The sequence below is a fragment of the Myotis nattereri genome, assembly GCF_964212035.1.
Source record: "Myotis nattereri genome assembly, chromosome: 11".
Lineage (NCBI taxonomy): Eukaryota > Metazoa > Chordata > Mammalia > Chiroptera > Vespertilionidae > Myotis > Myotis nattereri.
Window position 1 is genome coordinate 71,361,297 of NC_138086.1, and position 13,599 is coordinate 71,374,895.

At 41.4% G+C, this 13,599-nt stretch overlaps 1 protein-coding gene across 1 annotated transcript in view; it reads left to right on the forward strand.

Annotated features, from left to right (window-relative positions):
* Positions 1-13,599, forward strand: part of HBP1 (HMG-box transcription factor 1) — a 35,022-nt gene that overhangs the window by 13,460 nt on the left and 7,963 nt on the right. The window contains exons 4-8 of the mRNA XM_081101805.1: positions 2,824-2,962; positions 3,322-3,433; positions 3,520-3,632; positions 8,877-9,033; positions 9,665-9,809. Coding sequence (XP_080957931.1) covers positions 2,824-2,962; positions 3,322-3,433; positions 3,520-3,632; positions 8,877-9,033; positions 9,665-9,809 — 666 coding nt within the window. The remainder of the gene's footprint in view (positions 1-2,823; positions 2,963-3,321; positions 3,434-3,519; positions 3,633-8,876; positions 9,034-9,664; positions 9,810-13,599) is intronic.

Below are 13,599 nucleotides of genomic sequence, written 5' to 3' on the forward strand. Positions count from 1 at the left end.
CGGAGCATCTGGCCCCTGGTGGCCAGTGCACATCATAGCAACTGGTCAACCGGTTGACTGTCTGCCCCGTGGTGGTCAGTGCACATCATAGCGAGCTGTTGAGCAGCCTTAGCATATCATTAGCATATTATGCTTTGATTGGTTGAATGGACGACCAGATACTTAGCATATTAGACTTTTATTATCTACTAGAGGCCTGGTGCATGAAATTCGTGCATGGAGGGGAGTCCCCCTCAGCCCAGCCTGCACCCTCTCCAATTCGGGACCCCTCGGGGATGTCCAACTGCCAGTTTAGGCCCAATCCCGGGAATCGGGCCTAAACAGGCAGTCGGACATCCCTCTCACTGTCCGGGACCACTGGCTCTTAACTGCTCACCTGCCTGCCAGCCTGATCACCCCTAACTGCCCCCCACCCTCCGGAAGCCTGGTCGCCCCGAACTGCCCCCTCCGCCGGCCTGGTTGCCCCCGACTGCCCCCCATGCCAGCCTGGTCGCCACCATCTGCCCCCTCCCAACTGCCCCCCCCCCCCACTGGCCTGGTTGCCCCCGACTGTCCCCCTGCCAGCCTGGTCGTCCCCAACTGTCCCCCCGCCAGCCTGGTCGCCCCACACAGCCTGCTGCTCAGTCGTTTGGTCATTTGGTTGTCCCTCACTAACCCCCCTGCTGGCCTTGTTGCCCCACTCACCTGTTTGGTCGTCCATTTGGTTGTTTCAGATGTGATGGCCCCTGGCTCTTTATATATATAGAAGATAATAATAAAAGTGTGATATGCTAGTTAGACCAGATGTCTTTCTGGACAACCTTCTGGATGAAAGCTGGGGCTGCGAGGAAAGCCCGGGTCCCCAGTGCTGCCGGGTGTCAGAGGGAAGCTGGTGCTGGCAGCAGGGGGAAGGAAGACCTACTCTTGCACGAATTTCATGCATCAGGCCTCTAGTATAGGACAGGATTAGTGATGAAGGCAGGAATGGGCTGAAGGAATTTTTAGCAGTTTGGCCATTCTCTAATACTTCGTAAAGTTCTAAATGTATAATAAAAGGAAGAAATGTATAATAAAAGGACGAAATTTCAAAGATGTAATAGTCAGTGTTTGTATTTTTAAATAGAAAGTTGATTGGAGAGTATGATAAAATGCATGGAAATTGGTGGGGTTTTTATTTAATAAGTGATATAAACATGAAAGCAAAGTATAGTTTCATAGATTCGTGCACTCAGGGCAGGGGGAGGGGGTCCCTCAGCCTGGTCTGCGCCCTCTCCCAGTCCGGGAGCCCTCAGGGGATGTCCACCTGCGGGGAGCGAGCCTAAGCCAGCAGTTGGACATCCTTAGTGCTGCTGCGGAGGTGGGAGAGGCTCCCGCCACCACTGCTGCACTCGCCAACCTTGAGCCCGGCTTCTGGCTGAGCGGCGCTCCCCATGTCGGAGTGCACTGACCACCAGAGGACAGCTCGTGCATTGGGCATTTGCCCCCTGGTGGTCAGTGCATGTCATAGCAACCGGGTGTTCTGCTGTTCAGTTGATTTGCATATTAGCCTTTTATTATATAGGATAATTTTGGCAAAGGTAAAATGAATAAAAGTTAATGAGGATAAAATTAAAATTGAAGGCTAATACAATTTCTCAGGGAAAGGGATGAATTGGAAACTAAGCTGTCCCTTCTCCCTTTTTTGAAAAAGAGGTTAGTACAGACATGCATTAACTTTTTTCTGTTAAGCGTCAAATCCCTATTTGGCATCTTAGAGAATTGTTCTGATTTGGGAGTTTCAGACCGATCTACCCACTTGTCTTCCTCTCTATTGCTTTCCAAACTGCTGTGTTAGTATGTACACATTACTGGTCATCCTTTATGGGCTTGCTTCTTACTGTTACCCTTCCTGTGAATAGCTGATCTGTTTGTGGTGAAAGGATTTTAGTATATTCTTGGGAGCGTAAGTACTCTAAAAGGAGCATTGCCTGTTAAAGAGACTTTTGAGGGGAAAACTGGGGAAGGGGTTATTTTTTAAAAGGTGATCCTGGGGGAAAATAATTAGCCCTTATATGTAGATGCTCTTTAACAAGTTTGTATTAGAAAACAAAAAATAGTGTCCAGTTACAAGAAGTTACAAATAAGCTTCTTTCTGCTACAAGAAGTTTAAGCATTTAGGTCAGTGATGGCGAACCTATGACACACATGTCAGAGGTGACACGCGAACTCATTTTTTTGGTTGATTTTTCTTTGTTAAGTGGCATTTAAATATATAAAATAAATATCAAAAATATAAATCTTTGTGTTACTATGGTTGCAAATATCAAAAAATTTCTATATGTGACACGGCACCAGAGTTAAGTTAGGGTTTTTCAAAATACTGACACGCCGAGCTCAAAAGGTTTGCCATCACTGATTTAGGTTAAGGTGGTTCATTGTATCTGCCCAGTGATAGGTGATTGGTAAAGAGTTCAGTGTTAAGCATAGATTCACTCACTTTAAGACTTACTGACTACATCAAAGTAGAAGAAAGAAATGGATAAGGTGCCCTGCACAGGGGTTATTATTCATGAATGAAAATGTTCACATTTATATGTACTTGTTGATATAAAAATAAATAAAACAGCAATTTGGAACTTAAAATACATTGTCAAATATGAGAAAAAAACACCTGTTTACAATGTGTGAGGAGGGCTTGGGTAAGAAGTTAAAGGACAACATACTATAAATGTAATCTTGATGTCTTTTACTAGTGTTTTGTATATATACTAATGTTGGCATTTTGAATATTAAATTTTCTCATCAAAAGGAAAGATCTACTTTAAGGACCTATGCTTTATGGTTAAAACTGCTTCTTCATTTTAGATCATCTCCTGTACACATCATAGCTACTAGCAGAAGTTTACATTCCTATGCACGCCCTCCACCGGTGTCCTCGTCCTCTAAGAGCGAGCCAGCCTTCCCTCACCACTGGAAGGAGGAAACACCAGTCAGACATGAAAGGGTGAGCTTATTCATGAGATTAAGCTTTTACAAAGTTTGCACAACAGTCATAATATATTAACTTTCCCTCTCTAAAAAGTCTTTTGAAGCACATACAGATGGAATATAGTATGTCTCATTGTTCTAGTGGTCTGGGTTCGATTTTATGTACAGCTCTATTAACTGTTAGGAAAGTTTGTTACAAGTGGGAATATATATTTAACTAAAACTTTCAAAAACTTCAGTTTTCAAAGGTATATTTGCCCCAAGCTTAGAATGATTAAGTTACCCCCTGGTCAGAAGACAACCTGAGATCAGCTGGAGACAGATGGTAATAAGGTACATTTAAAAATAAACAGTTTGTAATGTTTTTCTTCACAGGCAAATAGTGAGTCAGAATCTGGCATTTTCTGCATGTCCTCCCTCTCAGATGATGATGATTTGGGATGGTGCAATTCCTGGCCTTCAACTGCTTGGCACTGTTTTTTGAAAGGTAAAAAAAAATACTTGAATTTGTTTACAGCTTACTTGTGTAGCACACTGTCACATAACTAATACTTGTTTTTACTTAAACTTTAGGCACACGACTGTGCTTTCATAAGGGAAGCAATAAGGAATGGCAAGATGTTGAAGATTTTGCTAGAGCTGAAGGCTGTGATAATGAGGAAGATCTCCAAATGGGCACTCACAAGGTTAATTTAAAATTCCTAAAAAAAAAAAAAAATCTTTTAAAATGAAACATAATGTTTATTGTTGTTCTGCAGGTATATCCTCCATTTACTTTCATATTTAAATAATCTTAAATTGTAGGTAGTGGTTTTGTGACTACTTATTGTTGCTTAGCCTGATGGAGAGGCTTTAGGTTTACCTTTATAATTATGTTTTCGTAGATGGGAAAACCAAACTGGCATTAAAAATAATGAGCCCTGCCCACCCAGCATGGCTCAGTGGTTGAACTTCGACCTATGAACCAGGAGGTCATGGTTCCATTCCCAGTCAGGGCACATGCGTGGGTTGTGGACTCGATCCCCATGTGGGGTGTGCAGGAGGCAGCTGATCAGTGATTCTCATCATTGATGTTTCTGTCTCTCCCCCACTCCCTTTCCCTTCATCTCTGAAATAAAAAATATATATATTACAAAAACAAATAAATGATTCCTAGCCAGTGTGACTCAGTTGGTTGGAGCGTGGTCTAGTGTACTGAAAGGTTGCAGGTTCAATTCCCAGTCAGGGCATTATGGAAGGCAGTCCTATCAATCAATGTTCTCTTTCATATGTATGTTTCCTGCCGCCCCCCCCCCCCTAAAATCAATAAATATATCCTTGGGTGAGGATTAAAAATAAATAAATGAACAAACAAACCAAAGCTTTATCTTTGGTAATCTATGAGGTGGTTAATTCCCCTTGTGTAATTGTTTTTGTTTTTTTAAAAAAATATATTTTATTGATTTTTTACAGAGAGGAAGGGAGAGAGATAGAAACATCGATGAGAGAGAAACATCGATCAGCTGCCTCCTGCACATCTCCTACTGGGGATATGCCCGCAACCCAGGTACATGCCCTTGACCGGAATCGAACCTGGGACCTTTCAGTCCGCAGGCCGACGCTCTATCCACTGAGCCAAACCAGTTTCGGCCCCTTGTGTAATTAAAAGTTGATTATATTGTTACTTTTTAAATGACTTCATAAAAACACTGCCATTTTCTTTATTTTTTTTCTAGTTTTCAATTATATTTTATTGAGTTATAGTGTATATACCATAGCATTCACCATTTTAAAGTGTACAGTGTACCGTTCAATGCTTTTTAGTGTACTTCAAGAATGTGCAACCATCACAGGTATCTAATTCCAAAATATTTTCATCACCTCAAAAAGAAAAGTGTGTTGCCGAAACTGGTTTGGCTCAGTGGATAGAGCGTCGGCCTGTGGACTGAAGGGTCCCAGGTTCGATTCCGGTCAAGGGCATGTACCTGGGTTGCGGGCACATCCCCAGTAGGAGATGTGCAGGAGGCAGCTGATCGATGTTTCTCTCTCATCGATGTTTCTAACTCTCTATCCCTCTACCTTCCTCTCTGTAAAAAATCAATAAAATATATTTAAAAAAAAAAAAGTGTAAAAGATCATTCCCTATTCCTCCCCTTTCCCTAGACTCTGGCAATCACAAATCTGTTTTCAGTACCTATGGATTTGTCTTTATTGGATATTCCCTGTAAATGAAATCACACAATATATTACCTCCTGTGACTGGCTTCTTTCACTTAGTATAATGTTTTCAAGGTTTGTCTATGAGGTATATAAGAACTGTGTTCTTTTTATGACTGAATAATCTATATGGATGTATTGGACTTACTTATTCATTCATCAGTTAAAAAACATTTGGGTTTGTCACTCTTTGGCTATTAAGGAAAAATGCTGCTGTGAACCTTCCTGTACAAACTTGTGAATGAACATGTTTTCATTTCTATGGTTATATACTTACATATATAAGGAGTGCGATTACTAGGTCATATGGTAACTCCATGTTTTAACATTTTGAGGAACTTACATTTATATCACTAATATATGAAAGTTCTATCTCTGCATCCTCACCTACAGTTACCTCCTGTTTCGCTCAAAAGCCGTCTTAGTGTGCATAAAGTGGTATTTCTCCTTGTTTGATTTGCATTTCCCTAATGACTAATGATGGTGAGCATATTCCCATGTTCTTTTGTTTTTTTTTAAGCAATCTTTTTTTTTTTAATATATTTTATTGTTTTTTTACAGAGAGGAAGGCAGAGGAATAGAGAGTTAGAAACATCGATGAGAGAGAAACATCAATCAGCTGCCTCCTGCATACCCCCGACTGGGGATGTGCCCACAACCAAGGTACATGCCCTTGACTGGAATCGAACCTGGGACCTTTCAGTCCACAGGCCGACCCTCTATCCACTGAGCCAAACCAGTCTGGGCATATTCCCATGTTCTTATTGGTCATTTGTGTATCATCTTAGAGGAACTCTATTCAAATAATTTCTCCATTTTCAATTGGGTTGTCTTTTTACTGATTTGTAAGTGTCCTTCAGATGTCCTGGGAAGTATACCTTATCAGATTGGAGACTTGCAAATATTTCTCCCATTTATGGGTTGTTATTTTCACTTTTATTTTGATGAAGTGTAATTTATTTGTTTCTTTGGTTACTTGTGCTTTAGGTGTCATACATAGGACACCGTTGCCTAATTCAAGGTCATGAAGATACACACCTGTGTTTTCTCCTAAGAGTTTTTATAGCTGTAGATCTGACATTTAGGTTTTTGATCCATTTTGATAATATATGTATACTAGAGGCCGGGTGCATGAAATTCGTGCATGGGATGGGGGCGTCCCTCAGCCTGGCCTGCACCCTCTTCAATCCAGGACCCCTCAGGGGATGTGGGATCGGGCCTAAACTGGCAGTCATACATTCATCTCACAATCCAGGACCACTGGTTCCTAACCACTTGCCTGCCTGCCTGCCTGATCGCCCCAACCCCCTCTGCCTGCTGACCTGATCGCCCCTAACTGCCTCTGTCTGCTGGCCTGATCGCTCCCTAACTGCTCCCCTGCCAGCCTGATTGCCCCTAACTGCCCTCCCCTGCCGGCCTGATCACCCCCTAACTGCTCTCCCTTGCTGGCCTGATGCCCCTAACCATCTCTGCCTCGGCCCCTGCCACTGTGGCTTTGTCCAGAAGATGTCTGGTCTCATTAGCATATTACCCTTTTATTATATAGAAGATGGTGTTCGGTATGGTCAAAAATCATTCCTTTTTTTTTGCATGTAGATATATGGATGTCCCAGCATAATATGTTGAAAAGACATTTTTTATCAAAATTTTTTGTCACCTAGTTGAAAATAAAAAACACTGGCATTTCCTAAGTTGATAAGTAAAACAATAGGATAAATATTGGTTGACACCTTTGTCTTTGAAACCTTTAATTTCTCCATCTCTACTGTAGGTAGAAAAATTGGGCATGTGAATGAAGTGCTTCTTTACAATTCCTGTTATCCCCTGATGTTGAGTTTCTTAGAAAATTAGTCCCCACACGGCTGCCTTCAGTTCTCCCCTCTTCATTGTAGTGGTTTGCCATAGTTTGACTTTGGCCTATACCACTCTCCTACAGTTTCAAAGGTTATTAGCTTGATTCTGATTACTAGAAAGGCTTTTACTTGCTCTGTTTAACATCTCTGCAACATCTGACAGAGGGGATGAGTTCCTAACATTGTTTTGATTTGTGTAGCACGGCAGTGCCCTGATTTTTGCGTGGTGGTTTGTGTGCCCATAATGTTGAATGTAAGCAAGTTCACTCTCTTAACCAGTTCTTCTTTGCTGATAATGTCAGCATCACCTCCTTGTGGCCTGTGGAAAGCACTGTGGACTTGGAGTCAGGAAACCTGGGCTCCCTTTCCAGCTCTTCCAGTAACTACTTTTGTGACTGACCTGGGGCAAATAATTAACCCTAGTAGCTTTCGCTTCCTGATCTGTTAAATGGGGTTGGATTTGTTTTAAAGTCTTGTAGCCCCAAGAATTAGAAGATTCTGTAATTCAGTTATTTGCAAATATATGTCTGTAGCCTTTACTTGTATGTTTCCAACTGCATGTTAGACCTATTTGTACATGAATATCAATCAGTTATTCAAACTCGGCTTATTAGTATAATCAAATCTGGATTCACCTTTTTAAATTCTCCTTCCTGGCTTACTTTCAACTCTGTTCTTTTAAAGGTATTGTTATCCCTGATTACCAGATTCAAAACCAGGATGTTGGCTATTCCCTTTCCTCCCTTCATATTTAGTTATCAGTTTTATTTCCTTAAAGATTTTTACAGTCATCCTTCTCTCCCATTCTTTGTTTGTTTTTTGTTTTTAAATATATTTTTATTGAGTTCAGAGAGGAAAGGAGAGAGAGGTAGAAACATCAATGATGAGAGAATCACTGATCAGCTGCCTCTTGCACGCCTCCCCGACTGGGGATTGAGCCCGTAACCCAGGCATGTGCCCTTGACCGGAATCGAATCTGGGACCCTTCAGTCCATAGGTCCACACTCGATCCGCTGAGCCAGACCAGCTGAGCCCATTCTTTACTTTGTTCATGCACTAGATGTAATAACAATTGGATATTCTAGCTAGGTGTTGGCATGTCTTTCTCTTTTGTTTTTCTGTGAATTTAAGGGTAAGGATTATGTATTGTTGATTATATTTTTTTCAGAGCCTAGTACGAGGCATGTACTAAATGCTCAATAAATATTTGTTGAATTTAAATTTAGCCTGGTTCTACCACCACTATACTTGTCAATTCAAGACTGATGGGCTTCTCTCATTATATTTTGAAATAAATTGAATATTAGAGGTAACTTTCTGAAGTCATTTATCATCTTAAAATGAACAATCATATTAATAAAAATACTTTTATTGACTTCCCAATACCCTCTCAAAGGAAAGTTGGAGCACTTTGCCTGTCTCTAAGGCCCTTTACTTACTAAGTGGTTCGGCCTCTCCTTTTCAGCACTTGTCCCAACTTTGAATTCATCTTGTATTTTTAGCAAATACTCGGCACTACCCAAAGCAGTTGTTTATTGTAACTATTCCTGGTGTAAGGCATGTTCTTCTACTTATCTAAATTTCTTTCTTTTAAATCGCAGTTCAAAGGGAAATTGAAAGCCTCCCTGATCTTGCTCTCTCTTTGAATTAAACTGTATTAGCATTATTTATACTTGAATTAAAATGCTTATTTCACTCTGCCTTATGTTGTAGTGATTTATATATGTGCCTTTTATTCACTACTGGGTCGAAAGCTCCATAAAGACAGGGATCCTTTTTGTTTGTTTTTACCTTTTCTACAAAGTCTTAACTGTAGTAGGAACTTCACTATGTGTTAAATTGAATGTTGCCAGTTCACTTAATATATGCGTGTATTTTCAGGGCTATGGTTCCGATGGCCTGAAGCTGTTATCACATGAAGAAAGTGTATCATTTGGCGAGTCTGTACTGAAGTTGACTTTTGATCCTGGTACAGTAGAAGATGGTTTACTAACTGTAGAGTGCAAGCTGGACCACCCTTTCTATGTTAAAAATAAAGGTAGGGCTTCAATTTGAATTTGTAGTAACTTTTAAAAGGAATCTTAAATCTATAATATGTCTTGTGGCATAATTCTTTGGTGGTTAAGAAAAAGAATTTGAAGGGAAAATTTAAAACTATATAAAACTATCTTAGGAAATGCCTTATGATGCTTAAATGTCTTAGTGATAGTCAGACTGAGCTCTACTTTCTGTGGCTATCAAAAACTTCGATTCATGTAACGTGAATATCTTGGTATATAGTTTGGGGTATGGAGTATTTTAGTAATTGCATTTTGGTTTAGGCTTACCAAATACACTGTATACCCAAAGCACTTCAGAGCCTTATTGCAATACCACCATGTTACACATAATAATACTTCAAGAGTATTTCATGGTCTCACTTATCTGCATTTATGCTGATTGACAGAACCTATTAATAAAATGCTAAATTAAACTACATTTTGGAGTGTTTGTTCATTGCTTAAATACTTGTAGTTGGCTTTATGGCAAATAATACATGACTTGTATTTGAAAAATCTTGACTTAAATTTTTAAGACTCAGAAATGATATGTCTATCTTATAATAAATAATTTGGGTGCTTTTTGTCAATTCCCATCCTTGATGCAACTATTGTTTGATTTAACTTTAGGTTGGTCATCGTTTTATCCAAGTTTGACTGTGGTACAGCATGGCATTCCATGTTGTGAAATTCATATTGGTGATGTATGTCTACCTCCTGGACACCCCGATGCCATTAATTTTGATGATTCAGGTGTTTTTGATACATTTAAAAGGTAATACTGCACTAATTATCTTTTTTCTGTTAAAAGTTTTCCCTAAACCTCCCTAATGATTGCTAATTCAAATATTTAAGAGGTTAAACCTTTAAAGCTTTCAGAATTTTAAAAGAGCTTTTAAAAGGACAAGTGTCCAACCTCACAGGAGGTATCCAGAGAAAGTTTGTATGTAGATAGATATCTGGGATTTTAAGACTCATTCTTCCTTTAACCTAATCATCAAATCTAGAGGCATTAGGTAGAGAATTCTCAAGAGTTTCTGTCTGCTATCTTACAGATTTTATTTCACTCAAGTTAATATAATTAAATATAAGGTAAATATATTTGTTTATCAAAAGAATAAGGAAGCCCTAGCTTATTTGGCTTCAGTGAATAGAGCATTGGCCTACGGACTGAAATGTCCTGGGTTTGATTCTGGTCAAGGGCACCCAGTGCAGGAGGCAGCTGATCACTGATTCTCTTTCATCATTGATGTTTCTCTCTCTCCCTCTCCCTTCCTCTCTGAAATCAATAAAATATATTTAAAAGAAAAAAAAAGAATTAGTAAGACTATTTTAAAAAGTGCAGACCATATGCTCAATAACATCTGTAAGATTGGAATCTAAATGCCATTTGATTACATCCTTCATATACACTCTTTGAAAAACTAAAAAATGAGGAAATACTTTAAGGTCTGATACTCTAATTATTTTAAACATGTAAATTAATGATAACTCTTATGTTTTGGTGAGAGTGTAAATAAAATTTTGGAAGATAAGTTGGCTTTGTCTTACAACACTGAGTATCAGTAATCCTATTCCTCTGTATACCCTAGAGAAATAAACTCTTGTAGACATGTGCTAGGAGTTGTATAAAGTTCATAGATGTATTACTCATGATAGCAAAACTTGGAAACAATAACAATATTCATTGGCTGGGGAGTAAATATATAAATTGTGATATAATTGTACAATGGAATTCTTTGTCAGTGGAATATTAATGAACCTTAACTATATATTTTAAAACATGGATCAGTTTTAGAAATAATGTTAAGTAAAAATTAGTCTCAGAAATATACAGTATGGTTCTATTTTTTTATGGTATCAGATGTTCTTCGAAAATATATGTAGCCCTAACCTTTTCTCAGTGGTTAGAGGATCTGCCCTCGGACTGAGGGGTCACAGGCTTGATTCTGGTCAAGGGCATGTTACCCCAGCAGGCTTGATCCCTGGCCCGGGTCTGGGTGCATGTGGGAGGCAACCAATTGATGTGTCTCTCTCACATGGATGTTTCTCTCTCTCTCTCTGTCTCTCTCCCTCCCTTCCACTGTGTCTAATAATCAGTGGGGAAAGAAAGAAGAAAATACATGTAGTAAAATTATAAATGTAATTACGTTTAAATTATACTAGAGGCCCGGTGCACGAAATTCGTGCACTGGGGGAGGGGGGGGGTGGAGTCTCCTCAGTCCAGCGTGCGCCCTCTTGTAGTTCAGGACCCATCAGGGGATGTCCGCCAGCTGGCTTAGGCCTGCTCTTCGCGCAGCCTGGGACCCCTCGTTCCTTACTGCTCACCTGTTCGCTGCGCTCGCCAGCTGTGAACCTGGCTTCTGGCTGAGCAGTACTCCTCCTGTGGGAGCGCACTGACCACCAGGGGGCAGCTCCTGCATTGAGCGTCTGCCCCTTGGTGGTCAGTGTGCATTGTAGCGACTGGTTGTTCTGGTCGTTCTGCCATAACGGTCACTTATGCTTTTATTATATAGACTAGAGGCCCGTTGCATGAAATTCGTGCACTCAGGGGCAGTCCTTCAGTCCGGCCTGTGCCCTCTCACCCTTGGGGAGCGGGCCTAAGCCAGCAGTTGGACATCCTTAGCACTGCCACAGGGGCGGGAGAGGCTCCCCACCACCGCTGCTGTGCTCGCCAGTGAGCCCAGCTTCTGGCTGAGCAGCACTCCCCCTGTGGGAGCGCACTGACTATCATGGGGCAGTCCTGCATTGAGCACCTGCCTCCTGGTGGTCAGTCCATGTCATAGCGACCGGTCATTCTGCTGTTCAGTCGATTTGCATATTATTCTTTTACTACGTAGGAGGATAATATTTATATAGTATATGTAATACGTATACAACTATGCTGGAGGTCTTCAAGACCACCCCTGGGTTTGATGAGTCAATAGGACTCACAGGATTCAGCATATAGTCATACAGCTCTGATTTCTTACAGTGAAAGGATACAAAGCAAAATTGGGAAAAATGGAAGGCATGGGGTGAAATCTGGGAGAAGCTAGGCTCCCAGGAGTTGTCCCCCAGTGGACTCACACAAGACATGCTTATTTCTGTCAGCAGTGAGTTGTGACATGCATGAAATGTTCTCTGCCAAGGAATCTTGTTAGACACTTAGCAGGGTTTTTTGTTTGCTTGTTTTTGTTTGGATGTTTTTTCCATTGATTTTAGAGAGAGTGGAAAAGCGAGAGGGGAGAGAGAGAGAAACAGAAACATTGATGTGAGATGTGACAGACATTGGTTGGTTGCCTCCCGCCTGTGCCCCGACCAGGCCAGAGAGCAAACTTTTAACCCAGGAATGTGCCCCTGACTGGAAATCGAACCCTCAACCCTTCAGTGCATGGGCCGTCACTCTAACCACCTAGCAACACTGTCCTCGGCATCAGGTATTTTTTGTTGTTTTTTCAGAGAGGAAGGGAGAGGGAGAGAAAAAGAGAAACATCAGTGATGAGAGAGACTCGTTGATTGGCTGCTTTCTGCATGCTCCACACTGAGCATCAGGCATGTGCCCTTGAATTGAGCCCAGAACCCTCAGTCCACAGGCTGACACTCTATCCACTGAGCCAAACCAGGTAGGGCTATTTGGGAGCTGATAATGTAAGCTGCCTCAGGCTGGCACATACCAAATTTTCAAACTTCCAAAAGGGAAGCAGGTGTTTGGGGTGAACCATATTGTTTGTGCACACAGTTTAGACACAGTGAGCCACTCCTCTCAGTTGTGGGAATGATGGGAACCTTCCCGAAATCCAAGTTAGTCAAGGGCCAACCTTCTAAGTAAATCTTTGAAAGGATATCAATTAGGCCTGCTATTTTAAGTCTTTCTGCAAAACAAAACATTATGTATTATTATGTAATATTATCTATAATAATAAAAGCATAATATGCTAATTAGACCGGACAGCCGAACGACCTTCTGGACATCATTCTGGACGTCCTTTTGGATGAAGCTTTGGTGGCGGGGGCAGAGGCAGAGGCAGTTAGGGGTGATCAGGCAGGCAGGCGAGCGGTTAGGGGCGATCAGGCAGGCAGGGGAGTGGTTAGGGTGATCAGGCAGGCAGGCGAGCGGTTAGGGGCGATCAGGCAGGCAGGCGAGTGGTTAGGGTGATCAGGCAGGCAGGCGAGCGGTTAGGGGCGATCAGGCAGGCAGGCGAGTGGTTAGGGTGATCAGGCAGGCAGATGAGCAGTTAGGGGCGATCAGGCAGGCAGGCAAGCGGTTAGGAGCCAGCGGTCTCGGATTGCAAGAGGGATGTCTGACTGCCAGGTTAGGCCTGATCCCACAGGGCCTAAACCAGCAGTCGGATATCCCTGAGGGATCCCGGATTTCTGGATTGCAAGAGGGTGCAGGCCAGGCTGAGGGACCCCTCCCCCACTGCAGGAATTTAATGCACCAGGCCTCTAGTATATATATAATAATTATATATGTTAACATCAACATAATTACTGCTGTTATAGTATTTTTTGTTCATATAAATGAATAATGCACTGTTTTTACAATAAAGTTATCAAAAAGGGAATGATAACCCATAGTTTTA